We start from the raw sequence: 23706 nt of genomic DNA on the forward strand, positions 1-23706 counted from the left end.
ATAGTTCTAATACAATTTTTCCCAATGACATACTTTATATCTCTCTTAATTATACCTGCAGCAAAATCCTTTCCAGAAAACCAGCTCTCCATGTCTAGTATAGTATTCTTTGCACCACAGAAAATAGCCTCTCCTTTAATTGCTTTCAAATATTCTTTACTTTTTTCTCCTAGAATTACAGTGTTCCATTAGCTGATGGCACAGGGGTTTTGAGTACTTTTCAGAGTTTTGGCATCAGCAGTATCTTTAACCTGCTTATTAGGCTTTAGAGAGTACTAATTTTCTTGTGCAAAGGGAGTTTTGAGCTTTCATTAGGATGTTTCCCAGATGCTTTAATTTTCAGATACAGTTTAGTACTTTATGGCTGCTTTAGCTAGGGAAATTTTAAAAATAACGTATACATAGCAAAATGGGAAAGCCATGGATAGCCTATAAATAAATCACCATAGAAACATGGTTTAATATCCTGTATACCAAAGGGAAAATGTGTATTTTATGATACTGAGTTTTGTAATTGCTAATACATTATGATTTAGGAAAATAAGTTTAAGAATACCAAAGTCCCTGAAATTGTACACATTCTTTGAATCTACATTTAAAATGAAATGCCATTTAATATTGTGGACTGGAGTGAATAGTACTTGGATAACAGCATGTAAATTTATCTGGCAATTATTCTGTTCAGTTGCATTCTAAATTGTTCAGGGAAAGCACAGATTGGACCCTTTAGGCAAATCCATGAAAATAAACCAACTTGGAAAAAAATGGAAAAGAGCTGTTGGCCTAGTTAGAATATAAATTTTTGTTTAATAGTGATGATGATGATGCTAGTTCTTGTCTAATGACTTAATACCCTGTACAAAGCATGTAGGAGATCTTTGCATGCATTAAATATAGGGGAAGACAAGCACAGTTGTCCAAGCTTGAAATTGGATTTATATAAACTTGCGTTCTAGTACAGGTTTACTAGGCTTGATTCCAAACTCTACCACTCAATGGTTGTGGAACTTTTGGTAAGTTTCTTGCATTAAGTCTCAGTTTTTATCTATAAAATGAGAGTAACAGTAGGGTCCTCTTCATGAAATTGTTGTAGGTCTACTAAAGACAATGCATGTAAAACCCTTCATTAAGTATTCCAGATATGTTAGTCACAGTTAATAAAATTTATATTAATTATTTCTTAAAAGCCCTCAGTTTTATAAATGAAATTACTCAAGTGCTGAGAAATTAAATAAAGTCATTCAACTGTTAGGTATCAGAACTGAAATTTTAATCCAGGCTCTGATATGATCTCATTCCAAAGGTCCTGTCCCTCCACTATATCAAGAGAAAGTCATTTTTACGTGAATGCTGGTTTTTAGAAAAGTCCGTAGTGGAGCAAATTGGGTAGTAAGGGTACTCTTTTCTCACCAGAAACAATGGTATTTACACAAGAAACTTTGTGTCAAAGCACATCTCTGTAATTTTTTACTTTTTTTTTCACAATCAGAGTTTTAGAACTTGAGAAGTCAGAGAGATGAGGGCTGAAATTAGGTAGTTAAGATCCTAACTACTGATCTCTGAGGCAGGAACCACTGTGTATAGGGTTAAGGAAGTTCACTGGCGGAGTCAGGACTGGCACAGGCTATTGAATAGAGATGACCAAGATGAGACAGGCTTTCTGGGGCAGAGCAGGAATTAGAAGTCCCAGCAGAAAGGTAGAGGATGGAGAGAACAGAACATTTAATCCCCATGCCTCATGTTTACTTACTGGGAAAAGAATGTCATATCTACTCTCCAGGAATGAAAAATAATGGGAGGAATATTATCTTATCTCCAGTTTTTCTCTTCTCCCATTAGATAAGTGACTTATCTTTTGTGAATTTGTGAGAAGGGTGAGCCCTTGCCTCTCTTTGCATTAGCTGGTCAGCATGCCAAGTACAGAGAGCATGCATCTGGACCACCACTGTTGGGGAAAGTTCCATTCAACAAGGCTAAGTGGCCAAGCATCTAAAGACATGTTGTCCAATCAGCTTTATGAATAATGAAGTTGACATTTTGACCACTATTTGTCCCATCATGAGGAGGGAAGTAAGGACTGTATGTAATTGGTTGAACACATCTTCAGGCAGTCAGCAATAGGCCAAAGCTGGAGCAGACCCCTAGGGGATTGGCATCAGTAAGTCCCAGTTGCAGTGTTACAACCAGAATGTGGTTCTAGGTTGGAGCACTTGGCATAGAGGCTTAATTCTGTGATTATCAGGAGGTGATAGCTGCTTCCCTGTAATTAGGTTTGTCCTAGAGCTTAAGTGTAAGCTTACCCTTTAGTCTTGAGTCTGTGGCCTTGGGTTTGAGGACTAGAGGGAAGCTATGATCAAACAAAAAACAGGACAATGCTAACACATTAGACAACACCTTTTGAGGAATAAAATAGTAAGTGAAAGTCTAGAAATACAACAGCAATTTATGGAGAGCAAAATGTCAAAAAAAGGAGTTTCTAGGACCAGAGAAATTTAACCAGGATTATACAGCTCATGGAAAGGCAGGACTGCACAGGCGTCAGGGCAGAGAGGGAATGAGTTACCTTGGAAAGATAGGACATTCCTGAGACACAGGATGAAAAAAGAGAAAGATTAAAGGAAAAAGAAAATTTTAAGTGAGAACGAAGAAAATCAAAGGAATTCTTGTTGAGATAGAAGATCAGTGCAACAGTTGAGGATAGAATGTAGAGTTAGCATTTGAGGAGAATGAAATCATGGGAAAAGCTGTAAGTTATGAACAAAAAGGGAATGGCATTAATGCTCTAAGTGATTCTGATTAGAAGAAATCCATGGTGAGCTCCACTGGGCTCAGCTTTGCAATGTCTGTCTTGCGGGCTCTGTTGTCCAGGATCAGGAAGCACAGCAGACAACGGGATGGAAATTGAGTTAAATAAATTCAATAGGCCCTTTTAATATTGATTTATAAATTAAGGATTTTACCTCAGGGCCCACACTTTGAAAAGCTATTCTCTAGCTATGGTAGTATAGCTGTAAAAATGGAAGTTCTAAAAGCTAAGGCTGAACTCAGAACAACCCTGCGAAGTGATCCATTTGGTTTGTTGGTTTATTTTAAATCTAAATTCAACATCTGAGGTTACAACCTAAGAAGTGCCAAGCATTTCATGGGGCACCACACAAATATGTAAGTTTGATTAAGTATTCCAATAGGTGAGTCCCTGGATCATTTATTGAACAATTATACATCTATTGTCTGCATACCTCTGTGATTTAATATAATGTACAATATGTGGTCCTTTCTCTTTATCTTACATCCACTTGTGCAAGTAAGACCTAAACAGATAAAACAGGTTAGCAACATGGAAAGGGTAAGTATAATGAAGTATCAGTAGATTTAACAGATTTTCAGAGAGATGAACAACATAGGCTATTTTGGGAGATTTGGGTAGAAACAAAAGGATTGGATATTTCAAACCACATTGGTTGGGTCCAGAAGTCTGCAATCAGAACAGTGTTACTACTCAGAACTCAGGTCTGACTACTATGGGGAAGGCGAAAAAGAGAATGTTTGAAGAAGAAATATGCTGAGACTCAGAAGCTGCATGAAGGAGGGAGAGAAGGGAAACAAATCTCTGAGAGTCTACACACCTGGTTTATCTGCTACCTCCAGCTCCTCTAGATTGGTTTGAATGTGCATTTATAACTATGATATGCTCCTCTAACCACAAACTATAAAGTTTGAAAAATATTACCATTTATTATAGTCCAATCATAGTGGCTTTTGGAACCTGAAATCTGCAAGTATCAGTAGTCTCTGTAATCATTCAGTAGCTCTCCCAAGCAACTCTAAGCAGACCTAGTTGTTAATCTAGAAACTACACACTTTGGAGCAAGCCAAAAGGTCTTTAAGGAACCTCTGCCTTTTCCTTTTTTAATTGTTAAAATATATTAAATAAATATGAAGAGTTAATAATTTAACGTTTTTGATTTCTCTCTTAAAACCCCACAATGGGAATAGATATTTTTACTGTTTATAGCTCTAAAAACAGCTAATGGGTTGATGCCATTTTATCATGCCTCTTGAAAGTAAAAAGATAGACTGGTAATTTTTATTTGGACAAATGCTTGAAGAACCCTCCCGCCGCAAGTACCTGTGACAGTTCATATCCTGTATCCCCAAACCTACTGCAGATCAGGTATGCTACCACGCTGACCCTGGATCAAAAAGTGCCAGGTAGTCAAGCGAGTTGTGAGAGATCTTGGGAGTCAATTTAGTTCTCAGGGGTTGCTGGCCCTTCCCAAATCCCCAAACTTTTTAAGCAAAGTTCGATGGGGATTCTGGTCCCAGCCACATACCCCAGCCTTTCTCTGATCCACACTTCCTTTCATACCTGCCACTTCAACAGGTATGGGAAGAAGTCATTTGTTTAACAAAGATACCATGGACATTTGAGAGTAGGTCATTTCCATCATGTTCCTTGAACACAATGCTTCCATGTGCATTTCCTAAGAACAAGGATATTCACTTATGCAACCACCTTAAGTACAGTTATCAAGTTCAAGAAACTTAGCACTGATACGAAGTTTATGATCTGTATTCAATTCTGTGGATCAGCCACTCTCTGCAAGCTACTGGGATCCAGGGTGAAAAGACGGACATGGTTCCTGTATCCTGGAGCTTACAGTTGATCAGGGAAGGCAAATGTTAAAGAAGTAACTAGTATGTTAATTACTTAGTTGTGAATATGGTACATTCTCCAAAGAAAACTAGGGAAGCCGTAGAGAGAAACATGATGTAGTCTCGGGGGGAGGGGAGCTCAAGGAGGACTTTGTTTAGCTAAGGAATACTATAAATATAGCAAATTTATTGCCCCATGGAGATTCTAGAATGTAAGAGAACAGATTATCATCAGCACATATTTCTTTTGCATGTATTATGCCTCCTACACTCTTGTAAGCATCTTATAAACATTAACTCTATTGCATTGGCTCTATCCTCATAACCTTCCTGTTTTAGTTTGCTAGCTGCCATAATGCAATATACCAGAAATGGGATGGCTTTTAAAAGAGGGGAGTTTAATAAGTTGCAAATTTACAGTTCTAAGGCCATGAAGATGTCCCAATTAAAGCAAGTTTATAAAAATGTCCAATCTAAGGCATCCAGGGAAAGATACCTTGATTCAAGGAGGCCAGTGAAGTTCAGGGGTTCTCTCTCAAGTAAAAGGCACATGGCGAACATGGTCAGGGTTTCTCTCTCATCTGGAAAGGTACATGGCAAACACAGCCTTGTCTGCTAGCTTCCTCTCCAGGCCTCTTGCTTCATGAAACTCCCCTAGGGGCATTTTCCTTCATCTCCAAAGGTCACTGGCTGGTCGACTCTGCTTCGTGGCTCTCATCCTTTTGTCATCCTCTGATCTCTCAGAATCTCCAAGTTCGCTGGCTGGTGGACTCTGTACTTCTCTCATGGCTCTGCTCGGCTCTACTGTGGCTTTCTTGTCATTTTCAAAAGGCATTCTCTCTAAAAATGTCTCCTCTTTTATAGGATCCCAGTAAACTAATCAAGACCCATGTAGAATGGGTGGAGACACGCCTCCAACTAATCAAATTTAATACTCCGTGAAGATAATCTAATCAAATTTCCAAACTATAGTTAGAGGAAACCGTGGCTCCCACAAGATTGATTAGAATTAAAACATGGCTTTTGTAGGGTACATAAATCCTTTCAAACTGGCATACTTCATAAGCAGTAGGTAGCATTATCATCATCAATCTTATTTCACTTAGGTATCAATTGAGACACAGAAAGAATAAGAAACCCACACACAGTCATACAGCTAGTACTGCTTAGCCAGCATGTTGCCCCACAGTGCTCTCAACCACTGGGCTTGGTCTGATGCCTCTCTTACATGGCCCATGCAAAGCACAGGTAAGAAGCAAGCCCTTAGAGGTATAAAATACACCATGATTAACCGGAATATCTTTGTCTTCTGCATCCAGTAGCAAAATACAACCACTGAATAATTGGATTAAGCATATCAGATGGCTAATCAGATAAAAAATTACTGAGATCCATCAGAAATCATAATAGAGCTGGTCAATTTTTTAAATAGAATTTATGTTTTTTAACTCACTTAATTTTTCCCCCTTTTGCGCATTTAAGCAACCTTGGGTGGAAAGTAAGATCCCTTTCCAGGTTTTAGATAAAAAAAAAAAAGAAAACAAAAACTAAGCCCATTGGAGAACCTACAGTGTTTGTAAAGGAGTCATAAAGGAGAAAATGTTTGCAGGAGCAAATGGAATCTGAAAGAAGCAGGAGACAGAGGGGCTTTCTGCAGTTGAAAGGTGGTCCTGAAGCAGGAAGGATTCAGACACAGTTTCCAGGAAGTAATAAGGGAGGCAGCAAAAGCCAATGCAGAATGGCTTCAGGAAATGGCTATGATTAGTGAAGAAGGAAGGAAGACAGCATCAGAGGGCAGCCAGACTTGAAGAAACATAGCATGTGGGCAGGCACAAGAGCTGTGAGTTCACTAGGTTACAATCAGAAAACCTCTGTCCTAACCATGTTCTGATGCGTATATCCTCCCCAATCACTGGGCAACATCTCAGAGAGATCCCATTCTATTGCGGGTCATTTTCAACCATTACCTCAGTCAAAAACTTCTCTCCTTCATTCAGATGAGATCTGCCTTCATTCAGTTTTCAGTCGAAAACCTCTCCCCTTCATTCAGTTGAGGTCTGCCTTTTGGCTTTGTTTAGGTACAAGGAGTGGAAAGTGCAGGCTATTTCTGGTTCTGTCTTCTTCTAACTCCAGCTCTTAACACCACCACCCCCTCCCCTGGGGAAGAGGAAAGCTAAAGAAAGAGCAAAAGTCACTTAGCTTTTGTAGTTCTGCCTTGACTGTCATTCAAATGTAGACTCTCTCTTGAGTTCTATTTGCAGATTATTTAAAAACTCCTCCCTTTCAGGAAACTCTAAACTGTAGCCATCCATCTGCTTGACATCCATCTCGGCTCCTGTCTTCTTTCTGTTGTTATCCTTTTACCGCAACAGGTAGCTCTTGACATGGCTAAACCTGGCTCCCCTCTGGAGTCCACTTGGTGGTATGCAAAATCTCAGAATGGGTGGTATGGAGGCTTCCAATAGAGGGAGAGGTTAAATTTCCCTCCAAGTAGAATTGATAGGAAGCCCAAACTCAGAAATTGAGTTATAGAAAATAAATGGATATGTCTTGTGCAGTTAGGTTTGATTTGAGTCATACCTGTTAAAAAGTCACCTGTATGAATGATGCCCCCTGGAGTTGTGCAACACATGGCCCTAATCATCTATCAATGCAGGACAAGAAATGTTTGCCCATAGAAATAAATTTCCTTGAAATGGTTGTAGAGGAGGAATAGTAAATTGCTGTTTTCCTACAGGAGGCTGGAGGAATGGTTTACTTTCTAACCATCTTGTAATCTTGTAAGAATACCTTCTTATTCAAGGGTTTTAGAACGGTCTTCTGTAATAGAACAAGATGAAAAACGAGATTTCTTCCCCACCTCTCTTCGCCTTCGCCCTTTCCCTTTTCTCTTCCAACAACTGATCCATAGTTCAGAATCCTTAGTCCCTGATAATTGTTAATTGTCACAAAGTCTGCTTCTGTTCACCACCTGCTTTCTAGATTTTACCTTGTCCTTATTGTAACAGCAGGGGACTATCTGTGTTTTAACAATTTCCTATTCCATTGATCTTCTCTGTTAATTTGCAATATAGTTAGCAAGAAAATCCTTTGGTCTATGTTGGAAAAAAATCTGCTACCTGGGCATCTAACCAATATTAATAACAGTTCTAAAAGAACAAAATTTCATACTTAAAAGAATATGATGCTACTGTGTCACTGGATTCCACTTTATCTCCAAAGAGCAATTAAATGCTGCTGGGCCAACTTTGACATGCTTAGTTAATGGGACAAAGGGAACAAAGGAAACAAACCCACCTAATGGGTCTGCAAATTAAAAAGAAGACAACATGGTTGGGGGTCTTTTGAGACTCACACATCTATGTGTTCTACCTCTCACCCAGGCTTTCTGATTTGTCAAATCTTTTTGATTTTTCACTTACACATCTCTGAATCCTTAGAAAGCTAACAAAATCCAAACCTAACAAATCTGTTAAAATTTTCAAAAAAGAAACAAAAAATAAGGGAGATGGAATAGAAGCAGAGAAGTGACTGCTGTCAGCTCACAGCACAGAATATGTTTTGGGCAGGATGACATGGCTTCATAATAATTTGAGGTCAGTAGTTCCTACTACTGTTCTAAGGTTCATCCCTCAATCGGTTACAAGTTATTTTCCAATCATCCTCCAAGTTCCCTTTGTACCCATAAATGCCTATTCAGTGAAATTGGCAGATGAGAACTCTCATTCTTTAAATGGGTTCAAAAGCACATTTTATAAACTAATTACATATTCCAGATCAGCTATTTTTTCCGAATAAAATAGATGTTAGACATATTATCATATCTATTGATTACTGACAGAAATATTAGGGGTCTAATTGTATGAGATGAAATTAAATAAACAATTTCAAAGGATGGAGGAGGGCAATTTTTCCTTACGCAAAGCATTTTATCTTAGCTAAACCTATCATAAACATACATTTATTACTCGTTCTCTTATCTCCCAGACACTTTATGTACTAGGAAAGCATAGCGATGGGCTGAGAAATATCCTGTGCTATTGTACTCAAAGGCAATTAACGTCTAAACGCTTGTAAAGGTTGCACTGAGTGGGCAGTAAACCCAATTAGATATGACCATGTAATCCACTGGGCAGCATATTTGAGTGGGAGTCTTGTCTAAATTCTATCCATTGCAATCCTCTTCACAAAGCAAATCACATCTTTTGACTCCTTAGTTTTTGCCAGCATTAAAGGTTGGCAGGAAAGCTTGGGAAGAGAGAACATTGGGAGAGATCAGGTCTTGTTCTATTAGAGCCTTTGGTTTCAAAACAATTCATATATTAACAAAGCAATCCTTAAAAACCATTTGGGGCATCATTATCCACAAAACCTTTTAAAACTCTGAAGATTCTAGTTATTTATCTCAGGTGTTGGAAGTAGGGCAGTGAATAACACTCCTCTTATATTTATATCACCATATTTTGACTTATTTTAGACAGACTATATCAATGATTTTTTAATGTCTATAGTTGCATAGATTAATTTTTAATAGCTAAAGCTGAAGCCAGGGATCTTAACCTGAATTTGAAAAGAGAGGTAAAATAAGACCTTCCTCACTATGCACAATATAAAACAGATATTGTGTTCTCTAATCTGTGCACATATAATTACCTGAGAGACTTTTAAAACCTGAGAAGTTGCCCCCACTCCAAATCAATTAAATCAGTTACTTAGGAGGCTTGGGCATCAGCATTTTATAGAGTTACCCAGATGTTTCTAATGTGTAACTAGAGTTGGGATCCACTGGAGCAGATAAACAGGAAAGAGTTGGAAGAGGATATGTCCTGTGGCTGTAGAACAGTCTAGAGAACAGAACAAAACTGCACTAAGAGTATCCATATGCGAAGATTGAACTTGGACTCCTACCTCTCACCACATAGAAAAATTAACTCAAAATGGATAAAAGACCTAAATGTAAAAGCTAAAACTATAAAACTCTTAGAAGATCTTTATGCTCTTGGACTTGGCAGTGGTTTCTTAAATATGGCACCAAAAGTAAAAACAACAAAAGAAAAAATACATTGACACAATTTCATGAAAATTAAAAATTTGTCCATCAGAGGATACTGTCAGGAGAGTGAAAAGGCAACCCACAGAATGGGAGAAAATATTTGCAAATCATTTATCTGAAAAGGATCTAATTTTCAGAATATATAAAGAATGCTTAAACTCAACAACAAAAAGACAACCCAATTAAATAATGGGCAAGGGACTGGAATAGACATTACTTAAAAAGAAGATATACATGTATCCAGCAAGCACACGAAAAGATGCTTGATGACATTAGTCATTAGGGAAAAGCAAATCAAAACCACAATGAAATGTCACTTTACACCCACTAGGATGGGCATAACAAGTAAAAAAAGGAAAATAGCAAGTGTTGGAGAGGATGTAGAAAAATCAGAAACTCATACATTGCTGATGAGAATGTAAAATGGTATGGATGCTATAGAAATCAGTTTGGTGATTCCTCAATATATTAAACATAGAATTATTATATGACCCAGCAATTTCACTCTTAAGTATATACCTCAAATAATTGAAAAGAGATGTTCAAAAAAATTTTTTGTACATGAATGTTCACAGCAGCTCTATTCACAATAGCCAGAAGCTGGGCACAACCCAAATGCCCATCAACAGATGAGTGGATAAACAAAATGTGGTTTATATGCACAATGAAATATTATTCAGCTATAAAAAGGAATAAGGTACTATTACATGATGCAATGTTGATGAACTTTGAAAACACTATGCTAACTGAAAGAAGCCAGAAACAAAAATAAAAGGTCACATATTACATGATTCCATTTATAAGAAATATCCAGAATAGGCAATTCATAAAGACAGAAAACAGGTTAGTGGTTGCAAGAACCTGGAGGATGGGGAAAATGGGGAGTGACTGCTTAACGGGTATGGGGTTTCTGTTTAGGGTGATGAAAAAGTTCAGGAATTAGATAGTGGTGATGCCTGCACAATACTGTTAATGTACTTTTAATGCCACTGAATTGTATACTTTAAAGGGATTAAAATGGTACATTTACAGAAAATAAAAATTGATGCAGTCTGTCTAAAAGAAGTCAAAATAATGGCACTTGAAGTATATTGGAGAGAAATGTTATTTTCCACCCTACTTCCATCACTGGAAACAGATAACTAGAATCTTCAGATTTTTAAGAGTTTTTTAAAAGAATAATGATTCCCTAAATGTGAATTATTACAAATTGGTATGAAACTGAAGGCTCTGGTAGAATAAGACCTTGAGAATCTTTACCAATGTTTTTTTCCAAGCCCGGAGAATAATGGAATTGCCTAAGAGGTAGTTCTGTATAAGTCAAAAAGGCATGGATGACCAATGAGAACTTGATAGACGTGAGCAGAAGAAGCAGGCTTCTAAGAGAGCCAAGTAAAGAAGTTCTTGGTCTGGGAAGGAGTTGGAACTGAATGACAAGACAATGATGACCAGAGAGTATCTTAATTTAAGACAACCTACTGTCTGACTCGGTAATTACCAACCTCCCAATACCTAATAAATACTGCATTAAAAGAACTTTTGAGTATTCCAATTCCTTTCTTATTCTTGAGGAAAAGGATGAAGTAAAAATTACATCAAGTGAGCCAATATTTATTGAACACTTGCTATATGTGAGATACTGTGGGAAATTTAAATAAATATAAGGTTCCTGAGTCCATTGGGTTTATAACATAGTTGGGAAGATAATGGTATAATAAATAACCATACTCATGTTACCTGTCATTTCAAATTTTTACTTTCAAATCATCCTTCTTTATACCCTTCGTCACTCAACTTAAGACTTGTTTCAGAATAGTCTGTCACCATTTATCATGTAGTGGGTTAGGCTGTAAGTGCTGTGGTTTTAGAAAAAGAACAGATCATTGTAGACAGAGCTGGAATTGGAAGACTTCATGGAGGACTTAGATCTGAGCAGGGTTTTGTCAGCTGTTTTGACCGTAGAGAGTAGAAAGAGGGGTGTTCTTTGTCCTAAGGGTGTCCTGCCCCAGTGTCACTGGTATCCGGTGGGGAAGTCAGAGTCAGGCCTGGTTTGCAGAAGCTCTGGAGACCCCATTACCTTTGTGGTGTGCACCAACACCTCCAGGATGAGCCCGGGGCGCCTCAAGGCAACCTTACATGAGTCAACTTCCACAAAAGGCTGTAGGGCCACCCCTCTCCTCAAACTGCCATACTGTTCACAGTGTCCTCTGGTTCAGCTATTCATGCCCATCGCTATGATAACCAGGAGCCTTTACCAGATCAATTGACATTATATCTACAGTGGGGAGGAGCACCAAGTCTGGAAACATCATGAATTGTTCATTAGTATTACAAGACATGACAAAAATACTTTGTTTCCAGACTTCATAGGACTCCCTGTGGGCACTTGAAGTTCATTGAGAGCTAATGTTCTGGGAAAGGTTAGTTGCCATCAACAAGCCTCATTAAGAATGGGATAAATGCAGGGATCTGGGACTGCAGGGAGTGAAAGAGAGAGGCGGGGAATAAGAGAAACAGGATGCCAAGAGGAGGGGCACTGCAAAGGGGAGACAGTCAAGACATGCTGTCTGCTTCATCGTTTTGCTGAGGACCAACTTTGTGGGGTTAGCTTGGGGGTTAAACAAGACTGGCAGCGCATCCGTGAGGCCAAGGAGCCACCCAGTGAATCAGAATTGCTGGGCTGGGACCCGGGAATCTACAATTTTTCCAAAACCACGCTTGGTGATCCCAACACACAGGCATATTTGGGAGCCACTGCTCTAGAAAAGTCCACCCAGAGAAGCCTGGCATTGATCACTTTAGAGTTCAGGCCAGGAAGCTCCCAGTTGATCCTGACACAAGTAGGCAGGGACATTCAGAAGGTCCTTGAGAAACATGGTGCTAGTGTGTTGCCAGGGGGTGGATCACAAACCACCTAGTGAACGGTTAAGTATTCATAGGCTGGTCGAGAAAACAGATGACCTAGTGCAACAATCCTCCCGGAGGGAGGAGGAAACAGTACATCCAGCACCTTCTTTTCTATCAGTGGGTGGCCATCTAACTAGGAGTGCTTCTCTTTCCTTCTACTTTGTAAAGAGTGAAACATTTTAGCCTCTGAGATGGATTGGATTGAGGTTGCAAAAGAGAGTTGTCCATTTAGCGAAGGAGATGGATTATTTCACAAACTTATGAAATTTAGAAAAATCTCAATTTTTACTTGGTGTTGGTGATGTAAGTTTCTTTCTAGAAAGGCTTTTTTTAATATTGAGATTTCGTTGAAAGCAATTATTTTGTTTTTGTTGAATACTTCTTTTAATAGCAATAATAAAAAGGCTTAGAAAGTGTTCATAAAGAAACAAACATAGCCATGCAATGATTTTTATATCGTTTGAAATCTTCATGACAGGTAACAAACATCTTTTTAAATTTATGCATTCAATACACACAACAGAATTATGATTGTCTGCAAAAACTAAAAAAAGAGAAAATTAAAGGCCAGTAGAGGGCACTGTTTGCTACTTTTTACAAGTTAATTTAGCAAAGAACTATTTCCTTCACCCCAAACCTATTTGTTTTTAGAATAGTATAATGCCAACCTGCATTTTTAAAAAAGCATTTCTTACAAGGAGCCTGATCATTATGTCCTTTTCCAGAATCCATGTTGAATGACTGTCATAATTTATTAAATAGAGAAGTACTTAAGGATCATTAATCTTGCCTGAGATTAGAAAGAATTTAACTTGATCCTCTTGTCTTTAATGCTGCTCAAAGAGCTGAATTTCCCCTTCCTTCCCATTCCTCTTTTCCCCACACTTCATGTACTCTCTCTTTAAAAAAGAGTTAAATTCAAAATGAATTTCAGGCTAGAATTTCACTTTGTTTAAATTATACGAGCTTTGTATTGGAATCACACCTAGTTGTTCCTTAACATCTTTCTTTCCAAACATTTAGGAACAAATACATTATTGTGTCTTTTGATGAGGTAAATGAGAAAGGACTACTGTATAGTGGATGTAGGGAGGTGACTGGCATCAGAAGGGGCTCAGGGATGGGCTTTGGAGTTCCGGCCCCAGCTCTGGCCATGTGACCCCTGTGTATGGTGATGAACTTTGCTGAGCATCAGTGTTCTCATGTGTATAATTGTTCCTACTGTATACAGTTATTATGAAAATGAAATTGGATAACGTATAGCACCCAGTATAATGCATGGCATATATATATATGAGCAATAAGTGGTATCTCTTGTTGGGTTGTTATATAAAACTTAATCTCTTTACTCAAGCATGCTTTGTGCAAAAACATTCTTAAAAAAACTCCCCAAATATAAACGAAGCAATCACTACTAGCAAAATATTTAGTCCTAACTTCTCCCCCAACCTAAATGATGCTAATTCACTGTGTTTTCTCATTATTAGCATCAAACCTATATTTTTAAGCCTCCTGGGCTTTGGAGCAACACTTAAGCGATTCAGCAAGCATCATTTACTACTGAAGGTTAAAGCAGCTGTACCCTGTAATCTCCAACTCAGCTGTCAATACAGAGAGCTGTTAATACAGAGAGGTGAATACAAGGCTGAAACATTCAGCACAGTATCTATTTTTCCCATCTTGGTTTAAAATTATGAAAATTATATATTGTCTACAAAAAGCAAGTATTTCTAGTCAGTGATAGTTTCCTGACATTGGGGCACTAAATACATCCAAGTGTCAAGGTTTTCTATCATGAATTAAATTTGATATCTTTTGGCATTGAATTTGATTAAAATTTAGAAGCCAAGAAGAAAATGATTAACAAAATGAACTGAAATATCCATAAAGATGAAAAATACTAAGGAGTAAAGAGAAAAGGGGAAAAATCACCCTAACAACAACTTGGATTTTCTGTATTTATCCATGTGTATTTGCTTCACTTGGTTGTCAATTTTAATTGGTCTGCAACATGCTGTGGTTCTAATGTATTCAGAATTTCAATGGTTATTTCTGCCATCTATTATAGTACCCAAAATGCAGTCTATTCCTAGTGAAATAATAAGGGTTTCACTAATTATAGAAATAAATAGCTTATTAAATCTACTGTTAAATTTTATATTTGATGACCCAATTGTTCTGGGGGGTAGAGAAAATGGGAAACTGTCTCCTTCATAAATCATGTTTACTTTATGAAAGCAAGAAATGATTCAGTAAGGTTAAACCAATGCTAATTAAGAGTTTGTAAAGGTTAAAACTATGGCATGTGTATGACAAAATGTCAGAAGTTCCCCACTGATCCACTAATATTCATGTTTTTCTGATGCATCTGTTTTATGGATAGTTAGACTTCTTTTTTAAAAGAAAAGAACCCCACTCTGCCCTCTCTGTATGGGAAAGTATATTTTTCTGTATAAATCTTGATGGTTTTAAAATTCGAGAGGCACATGATAGACTGAAAAGAGCAGAGGCCTTGGAGAAAGGCAGACCTACATTCCTAGACAGATTCTAGCATTCGTTCATTTTTTTTACTTTGTGGACTTACTTAACCTTTCTGAAGCAGAGCTTTGTCATTGATGAAAAGCGGGGATAGGGCGTCCAAGGGTAGCTGAGTGGTAGAATTCTTGCCTGCCCTGTGGGAGACCTGGTTCAATTCCCAGCCTGTGTACTCCCCCCACCTCCCAAAAAATCATCAAATGGTCCTGCAATAATGGCACAGTCACATGGAAAAAGAATGAAATGTGACCTCTATTATACAGCATACAAAAAAAAAGTACATGCCATATAGGAAGTGATTGGTATATTTTATCATAATGCGTGAAATGTAGAAGAAGATGATTAATACTTGATTAAAAAATTAAATCAGAGCACAGAATAACCTTTCTTTAAACAACTTCATATAGAAAATCTGGATTTGCAAAATTAATTGGTGATAATTATTTTTACTAGATTATTTTAAAAGAAATAGCAAGCAACTTTAAAAAGCATGTGTTAGTGTGTTTAAAATGTGACAAAATCAACAATGTATAAAATATTATTAAATAAATGAACTATACTTATAGAATTAACAGAACACAAAAGCAGGACTTTACATTGTTTCTAGGTCATTCATTTCTTCATTCCTATTAATAAAAATGATGTCTCCCTACCATTTGAATAGTAGCTAACAAGTGCTTTTCCATGTTTTATTTTAAATAGGACTATTGATGCTAGATTTGTTAATTTAGTTAGTATGTGTATATATGTATCTTTAGGCTATATATTAATATTTAATATCTAAAATATGTTTAATGTAAAGAATGTATATTTTTAATATCTAAAAGTTATTTAGCTCTGTTTGGAAATGTTAGTTAATATGTGGCTTATCAGTATATGAAAATTAAAGGTTAAGCAAAATAAATATTTAAGAAGCTTAAAGGTCTTGGGGCAGGGAGCTGGGATCCACTTTGCCCTGTCATTTTCTCTGCATGTCCCTCAGACTTCTACTTGATATGAAAAGTTGAAAAAAACACTTAAAGTCTCAGGTGGTTTTATTAAAGGGATAATAAAATTGAACTGGGACATGTTGATATTGGCTGCATTAATGAATCCAGGGTTGTATATTCTATAATTATTCTAAATGTTATCAGAATACATTATCATAAGGTCTTCATTTTAAATAAGCTTTTCTTCTAAGAAACAATTTGATGTTTTGTTTGTCAATTTTTTAAATCCTTGAGGCCATCAGGTTAGCTGTCCTTACACTGTACATGTGTGTATGTGTATAAGAGGTTGTATCAGTGAGAAAGGATGGGTAGTCTCTTGAATTTATTATGCATCGGGGAAAAAGAGTAAGTTCAACCACTGCTTTCTTCAATGAGGAAATGATACTTTTTGAATCATTTCAAAAAGATATTTAGCCAAATTGCTACTAAAAGACTAAACTACAGTTGTAAAATGAAAGCATACATAGAAAGATGTTGATTTGGTCCCTAAGTGAGAGTACATGTCAAATATATTATCATTTGATCTGGTGTGATCATGGGTTCTATGATGTTCCTAACAATTTATGTGTGAGCACTTCCTTCAGCCCAAATCCAGTAAGGTTAAAGTTACTGACTTTCACGCCACATTTAAGGGAAGTAGTCTTGGGGAAATTCACAGCTATTCTCGCACCCCTCTCTTCATTGCTCTGTACTGCACCATCCAGCTGATATGATCAACAGTTTGAAGCTCCATTCAGCACATGAATGTCCAGAGCTCTCAATCCTCATTAGGCACAAACAGAGGCCATTAAATGTAGTCTCTGAATTGTAAGCCACGTGTGCTTTGGTATCTGTGTCTAACTTCTGGAGTTTCTGGACAACTTAGATTTTAGCAGTAAATGCATCACCCATTTTCTTCATGAAATGAAATAAGCTTAAGTGGTTTTAGGCTCTTTTGTTGATTGCATTTTGCAGGCTACAGTTAGGTCGATTAGAGAAGTGGCCTATGTTCCAGAGCTACTGAGCAGAAGTAGAGACTTGCAGGGAGGATGATGCCAGGAAAGTGGTACTGAAAATTGGCACCACAAGTATCTCTAAATTAAACAGAAAATTAGTAATAGGTAGTGGTTTAGTGGGTTGAGCAGCAGCCTAGAAGCCATGGAATCCCAAGTTCTTGAGTCTTATTGATTTGATCTCCGTAATATCAATTAATTAATTGAATGACTATTTCCCAAGCACTTACTGTCAGTCAGTCAGTGCTCTGTGCCGAAAATACAAAAGAAACCAACCATATAAACCTTGACACACCACACATGTTCACAGGCCTGCCGTAGTGGTTGCCATGCAGTTATGGCAGAATTAGGGGCCCAAGGAGAGATTCTGCAGGTTGGGACTCACCATACCTGTGCCACGAATGTTCTGTGGGACCATGTACAAGGCATTTAATCTCTTAGCCTCATCTGTACAGGGAGAATAAAAGTAACTGCCCTATCTAGCTTTCTCACATTGTTGCGATGCACAAACAGGATAATTGATATGAGAATGCTTTGAAAATTGTAAAGTATCCAATTTATTTTCACCTTGATACAGACAGAATTAATAATTTCCACCTATTCACCTCACATGGATGCTGTGGCTTCTTGACATTTATTGAACAACAATGCTCTCTCTCTGATTTACAAATAGAATTAGACAGAGTTCCTGCCCTGTGATTTCAATGTAGGCAGACATGCATGATAAAAAGATGAGAAAACATGCAAGGCAGAAAATATTGTGTGATGATCATCAATGTGTATATAAGAAGCCTGTGTGTGTCTTAGATGAAAAGTGCTATGGACAGTTTTCAGAGTCCTCTAGGATATTTGCTTGCTGTGAAAAATTAAAAGCTACCTGTCGTAAAACAACACCAGGAGACAAGAAGAAAAGAATGGTACAAGACAACTGAAAAGAAATGAACTTGAAGAGAAAGAAGGGAGGATGTAATACATGGGGCAGTTGAGCTCAACAAAATTTGTGGTGCACTTTACTATATAGGCTTTACACTGGGTTAAATCCTGAATGTGGGAAACACTGACGTAGGCATGAGATGAACAACGACTCAGTTTGGGTGTGGATGCTTTATTTTCCCAGGAAATTATGCCAGTTAGTTCAAATCACAGTTGGCTTTGAATCTGTTATTTAGCCTTGAAAATATTAATACTGTATTGATAAAAATAATTGTAGCACTGCCCCACAAATATGTTAATATTTATACAACACCTTAGATTTTATAAAATATTTTCATGTAAAACATTTAATTCCCATAATGATTTTGTGAGTTGGGCACCACTATTACCTCTAATTTAGAGACGACAAAACAATTTAAGTAGGGCAATCTTTTTTTTTTCTTTGCATGGGCAGGCACCGGTAATCTAACATGGGTCTCTGGCATGGCAGGTGAGAATTCTGCCACTGAGTCACTGTCGCACCGCCCAACAAAACAATTTAGAAATGACAAAACTGGGAGAGGAGCTGATAAAATGATTTACTCAAAGTAAGATAGCAAGTGAGAGAACCATGGTTTGTACCCAGGTTTTCTGACTCTAAGATCTGCCTTTCACATAAATAAATCAATATTCTAAAACAAAACACTATTATAACGGACTGGGGAAAGAAGGAACTCCAGAAAATAAATTAAAAACTGGTTTTAAACCATGGGTTGAATTTGGAAGCCTTGTTTCTCATAGCGCTTATCTCTTTTCAAAAGTTCTAGAATTTACAAGTTAATTCCACTGGTTTCTGGAGTGATGCAGTCAGAAGGATTTTTATGAAATTCTTGTTCCAGGCAAATACCAACTCCTTAAGGAGTGTCGCTGTGAGGGTTTATTCACGGATTGTAGTACTGTATATGGATAGTATATATTTCCATAATAGCATTGTTAGGATACTCAAAAGAGAGCCACAATGTGAGAGTCTTTGAAAAGTTTAAAGCATTTATTTTATTTTTATTTTATTATCATGTAACTTGAAATTTGAAAAGAGAATGAAAAATTTCTTTAGAGAAATATAAGCCAAAGACGTCATAAGTGACATTTCAATTTTGGAATTAAACAGCGTTCTCGTTAATTGTATTAATAACAAGGTAAATGAGTAAAACATATACACATTTATGTAATTAATCACTCTTGCTTGTTAGCAAGACCATAATGATTTTCTTGATATTCTAATAGGACCTTCTAGTCCAAGAACAAATTGCTACATGATTCCTCTGCTTAAGTTAGAGTGAAAAAACAATAGCTACTCTAATAACTCATGGGATAGCCCAGCATTTCCCAGCTATATTTTTTGTTTCTCCTTCTGTTTTATACCACAATAAGAGCAAGATTTTTAATATCCTAAAGTTCTCTTCTCGCTACTATCACCACTCTATAAATCTCAAATGTAAACCTTAAATGCCAATTTCTTTTACTTTTTCCTCCATTTTTCCTTATATAATTGTCATGGATTATTAAAACTATTTAAAAGATATAAAAAATAACCTCATAGTCTGGCTTTCTATTCTATAGCATTAAAGAATGACCTGCCTAGAGGGGTAGTTGACTGATCAGCAGTTTCTGGCTTTAGGGAGTACAATGTAAAAAAAAGTACTTTTATTTAGACCTATTTATAAAGAACTTCAGAGAAGAAAATTGCACTATCCTCCTTAGTAACTCATTTAACATACAATTCCCTTAATTTCCAGGAAATTCTTCTTCATTTCTTCATTAAATCCCTCCCGCCACAGATGAAAAATTAAATACAGACTGAATCTGTGTATGAGAAAACTTGACTCGCTGAACATCTTAAATACAGAAAAGAATTTGAATTCAATTGTTCCTCACAATGTGTGTTGTGATTTTTTTTGTATGAAACTGACCAAATGTTTCAGGCTGGTTCACACTGGATGGACACCACCATGATCTCGGGCTTGGCCCCTGGTTTTGCCATTTCAAAAAACTGAGGGGTGGTCAGGCTCTGAGAGACTGATTCAGGCTACCCGAAATCACAGGAGATTGATTTGTAAGGGTGAGTAGTGGCTGAGTGGCATATATGGGGGCTGCAGGGTTGAGCAGAAAGTAGGAGGGACACACGTCCAGCATTCAATCTGGCTCTCTTTTTTCAGATATCAATGTATTTGAGAAATCAAATTCCAGTTATTCTTTATTCATCTAGAATACAGCCTGGACAATGGGAAGTAAGTGAAAGGAGAAATTTGTAGTCAAATAGATGTTCCTCAGTCGGTGCCATGGAGTTCTCTTTTGAGGAGAGGAGAATCTAGATATACTGATAGAGGCCACGAAGGGTGGCAGACGTCGGGAAGAAACTGGAGAAAGCAGGCCTGTGAAATCAGAGGTCCATTGTGGAGGAGAACTTAGCTCTATATACAATAACCCCTAGGGCCTTGGCAAAACCAGGGAACAAGGAAATGCCTAGTGTTCTTTCATTTAAGCTTCATACACACACACATTCTAAGAAGTGGGTTAAATTTTCCTTATTTTCAGGTTAGAGAGGGTTAAGAAACTTACCCAAGATCACTTAGAGAGTGACACACCCAAGAGTGACTTGGCCCCAGCTCAGTCTAAGGCCAATTCTCAAAATATTGTTATTCTTCCATACTATCTTACCATTAAATATGAATATTTTTTCTGGTGATTCTGATTTATGAACATTAGGTTAAAAGATATTCAGCATGCTTTATTTTAGCAGAACTGCCCCCAAAGTAGGCGAATTTTTATAAAACGATTTTGGCACTTATTTTCATTGTTCTTAATTATTTTGGTCAAATTATTAATTAATTAATAATCATATTTATCTTTAATATTTATATTAATTTAAAGGTGGCTTTTTGAGAACAGAATCAAAGGGAATGGAAGTGGACAGCATCAGTCTCTCAACCAAGTCAGGTATCGTGTGCCGCAGGGCATTTTTTAGCTAGTTACTGTCACAGTCTTGGTCCTAGGCACTGGTCTCATCCTGTCTTCCAATTTCAGATGATCTGATTATCAGTACTTAGGCTTTTCTTTTGCAATTTAGCATTCACCAAAACCTTGTAATGCACATTATTAGGCCATATATACGATTTCCAAGATTATAGCTTATATTTTATATGCTGAATTTTGTTATCGTCCATACAGAATGGCAGCTCATTTACTTAAAATGTTCATAATGACAATGTCAGGTGGCTACTCATGTTTTCTTCTCTCTGCCTCCCTTTCTACTTACCTCATTCTTTCCATTCCTCCTTTCTTTTCTTTTCTCCTTTCTTCTTTCAGTCATTTCTTTAGTTTTAATTTGTGCCACTGGAGGTCCTGGTCTCCTAGATTGGCAGGGAGGGATAGGCTGGGCAAAATTATACGCACTGTTATAGTTTTCATTAATTTCAGCTTTGAGGGAAAATAGTGAACCTGTGCAACATGTGCAACTGCAAAAGTAGGAAATTGCATTGAATTGTAGCCAGCAGTGGCATTTATTGTTAGGGATTGTTTGTAGGCTTTTAAAAGCAAAATAAAACCAAATCCCCACATTTCACCTGCAGCAATTGACATAAAACATGAATTCAAATAATTCACCACTTCTGGGCCAACCCTCTGTGGAAAAGGTAATTGGTCACTCCATGAACACTCTGGTTACTTATTGAAATCCAAAGTCTTTTCTGCTCCATCAGAGAAGGCAGTGCCAGGTCCAAGGTTAGAGCTGGACCTCATCTTGGGGTGGAGGTTAAGTAAAGCAAAGCATCCACAGAATGTCCTGAGGCCAAGGAGCAGGGCTTGTGACTCCAAAACACGTCAGCAAGGTGAAATTGAGTTTTTAAAGGGCCATTAAAAAGTACTCATTGTTAGAAGTGGTGAAAATGGGGAAATAAAAAGGAAATGTTTCAAGGATGCCCCTTTTGAATTTGGTTCTGAAGGACTTGTTGAGCAAACAGCCCATCTTGGAAAAAAGGAGTGTGGAAGAAAAAATAACGTTTGACTCCTTTTGTGAAACTGTTTCAATGTTTTTGCTAAAATGGTAGCATTATTTAATATGTCCAAACTTTAACTCCAATGACACTTAAAAAGAATAAATATATGCAAAGAAAATGTATGGATATACATCAAAATAGTGACACTGGTTGTTCCTTGAAAAGTGATGTTACTGTAATTTTTTTCTTTCGTCTTTATTCATTTCTGTATTGCCTTTTTATCCCCAATAAGAATACACATTACTTTTACAAATAAGAGTGAAAAACAGTGAACATTTATTGTTTAAAAAGAAAAGAAATGCTATCTTTGGCATTTATCTATAAAATTAATTTTCCCATGGCTAAATTAGCAGGGCAAAGAATCATTGGGGAAGCAGAATCTGCTTGACAGGAAAAAGAGACTAATTAAAACCAAATGAGCACAGAAGCTTGGGTTTTGCAACGGCAGCAGAATTTATAGAACTACAGCACCTCTAGTATTATGGAATCCACAATTTCCTGCACGTGTCAGTTTTTGCTGACTTTTGGTTGTCTGTGGTTTTCTTAAAATATCCTTGGAAGGGATTCCCAGGAATCATCAACTTAGTTCAACAATCTTTAAATTATTGTCTAACAGAGGTTTTCAGAATTTCTATAGGTGTTTCCCATTCAGCTGTATGTCTCACTTTTCTGCAACACACTTTTGATTTAGATTGGAGATCCCACAAAGATTTCCTTAGCTCCTACAATGCGAGGGGTCCTTGTTACTTCATTTAAATTTCATAACAAACCAGTGAGGTAGGCATCATCATCCACATTTCATAGGTGGCAGAACTGAAGCTCAGAGAATGAGGCACCCAAGATGGTAGAGCAAGTTGTTGGCAGGGCTGGGATTTGAACTCAGGTCTTATGACTCAATGCCAGCTGCTGTTTTCATAGTACACTGAGACTGCCTCTGGAAAAGCCCAAAGATGTGACTGACATGCCTGGTTTTCCCACATGCAGCCTCTGTAGCCCTTGGGGAGATAGGTTATGTAAAGTGTCTAAAGCATGGATGGGTTGGGGGTTTCAACAACTCTCATTATGGAACTAATGTTATCAATTTCATCTTTCCAATGTGAGGGGAGTCCATGGTAATTCTGACTTTAACCACTGCAAATTTCTCGTTTTCTTGGGTTATTATTTTTTCTGCTTTTTATAATTTTGTTGGGAATTGAGTAGAGTTATATATATTTTTAAGGTTAATTAGCCAAAAAAAAAAAAAACTCCTATGAAAATAAGTGAAAAGCTGAGAAGGCAAAAAAAAAAAAAAATCAAGAAATTTTAAGGAGATTAATAATAAAATGTTATGTTAAAATTATCCAAGAATGGACAGCTGGATCTTTGCAGATGCAGAAATTTCAAAATACATGGGTGGCCCTAGTAATTCTTTGATACAGAGGAAATAAACTCTAGCACAGTCTAATCTCTTCTACCCTGCCCAGGGATCTCCAGGAATAGGTATTCTGTAGCTGTCATTGCAAACACGGTCCATTCTTATCAGAAATGTTCTAATCCCCAGTCTGAAATTTGGACTATAGTAATAGACTGGCTTTTCCAGTCTACTATATAGGCTGTGTACGAACCTA

At 37.2% G+C, this 23706-nt stretch overlaps 1 protein-coding gene across 7 annotated transcripts in view; it reads left to right on the forward strand.

The window, feature by feature from the left end:
• The window catches only part of CCDC122 (coiled-coil domain containing 122), a 96950-nt gene that overhangs the window by 69981 nt on the left and 3263 nt on the right, over positions 1-23706 (forward strand). The window contains exon 5 of one of the 7 annotated variants that reach the window (XR_013174568.1): positions 20976-21041. The exons of 2 other annotated variants lie outside the window; for them this stretch is intronic. Coding sequence is in view for 4 of the 5 variants with exons in the window: in XM_077158318.1 (XP_077014433.1) it covers positions 19841-19894 (54 nt within the window). In the remaining variant the exon portion in view is untranslated. Of the gene's footprint in view, positions 1-10986; positions 11258-14103; positions 14167-18519; positions 18550-19840; positions 19955-20975; positions 21042-23706 lie in introns of those variants that run through there. 4 more of the 7 variants (XM_077158318.1, XM_077158320.1, XM_077158325.1 and 1 more) reach the window with 4 other exon arrangements.

This window comes from Tamandua tetradactyla, chromosome 4, assembly GCF_023851605.1.
Source record: "Tamandua tetradactyla isolate mTamTet1 chromosome 4, mTamTet1.pri, whole genome shotgun sequence".
Classification (NCBI taxonomy): Eukaryota; Metazoa; Chordata; class Mammalia; order Pilosa; family Myrmecophagidae; genus Tamandua; species Tamandua tetradactyla.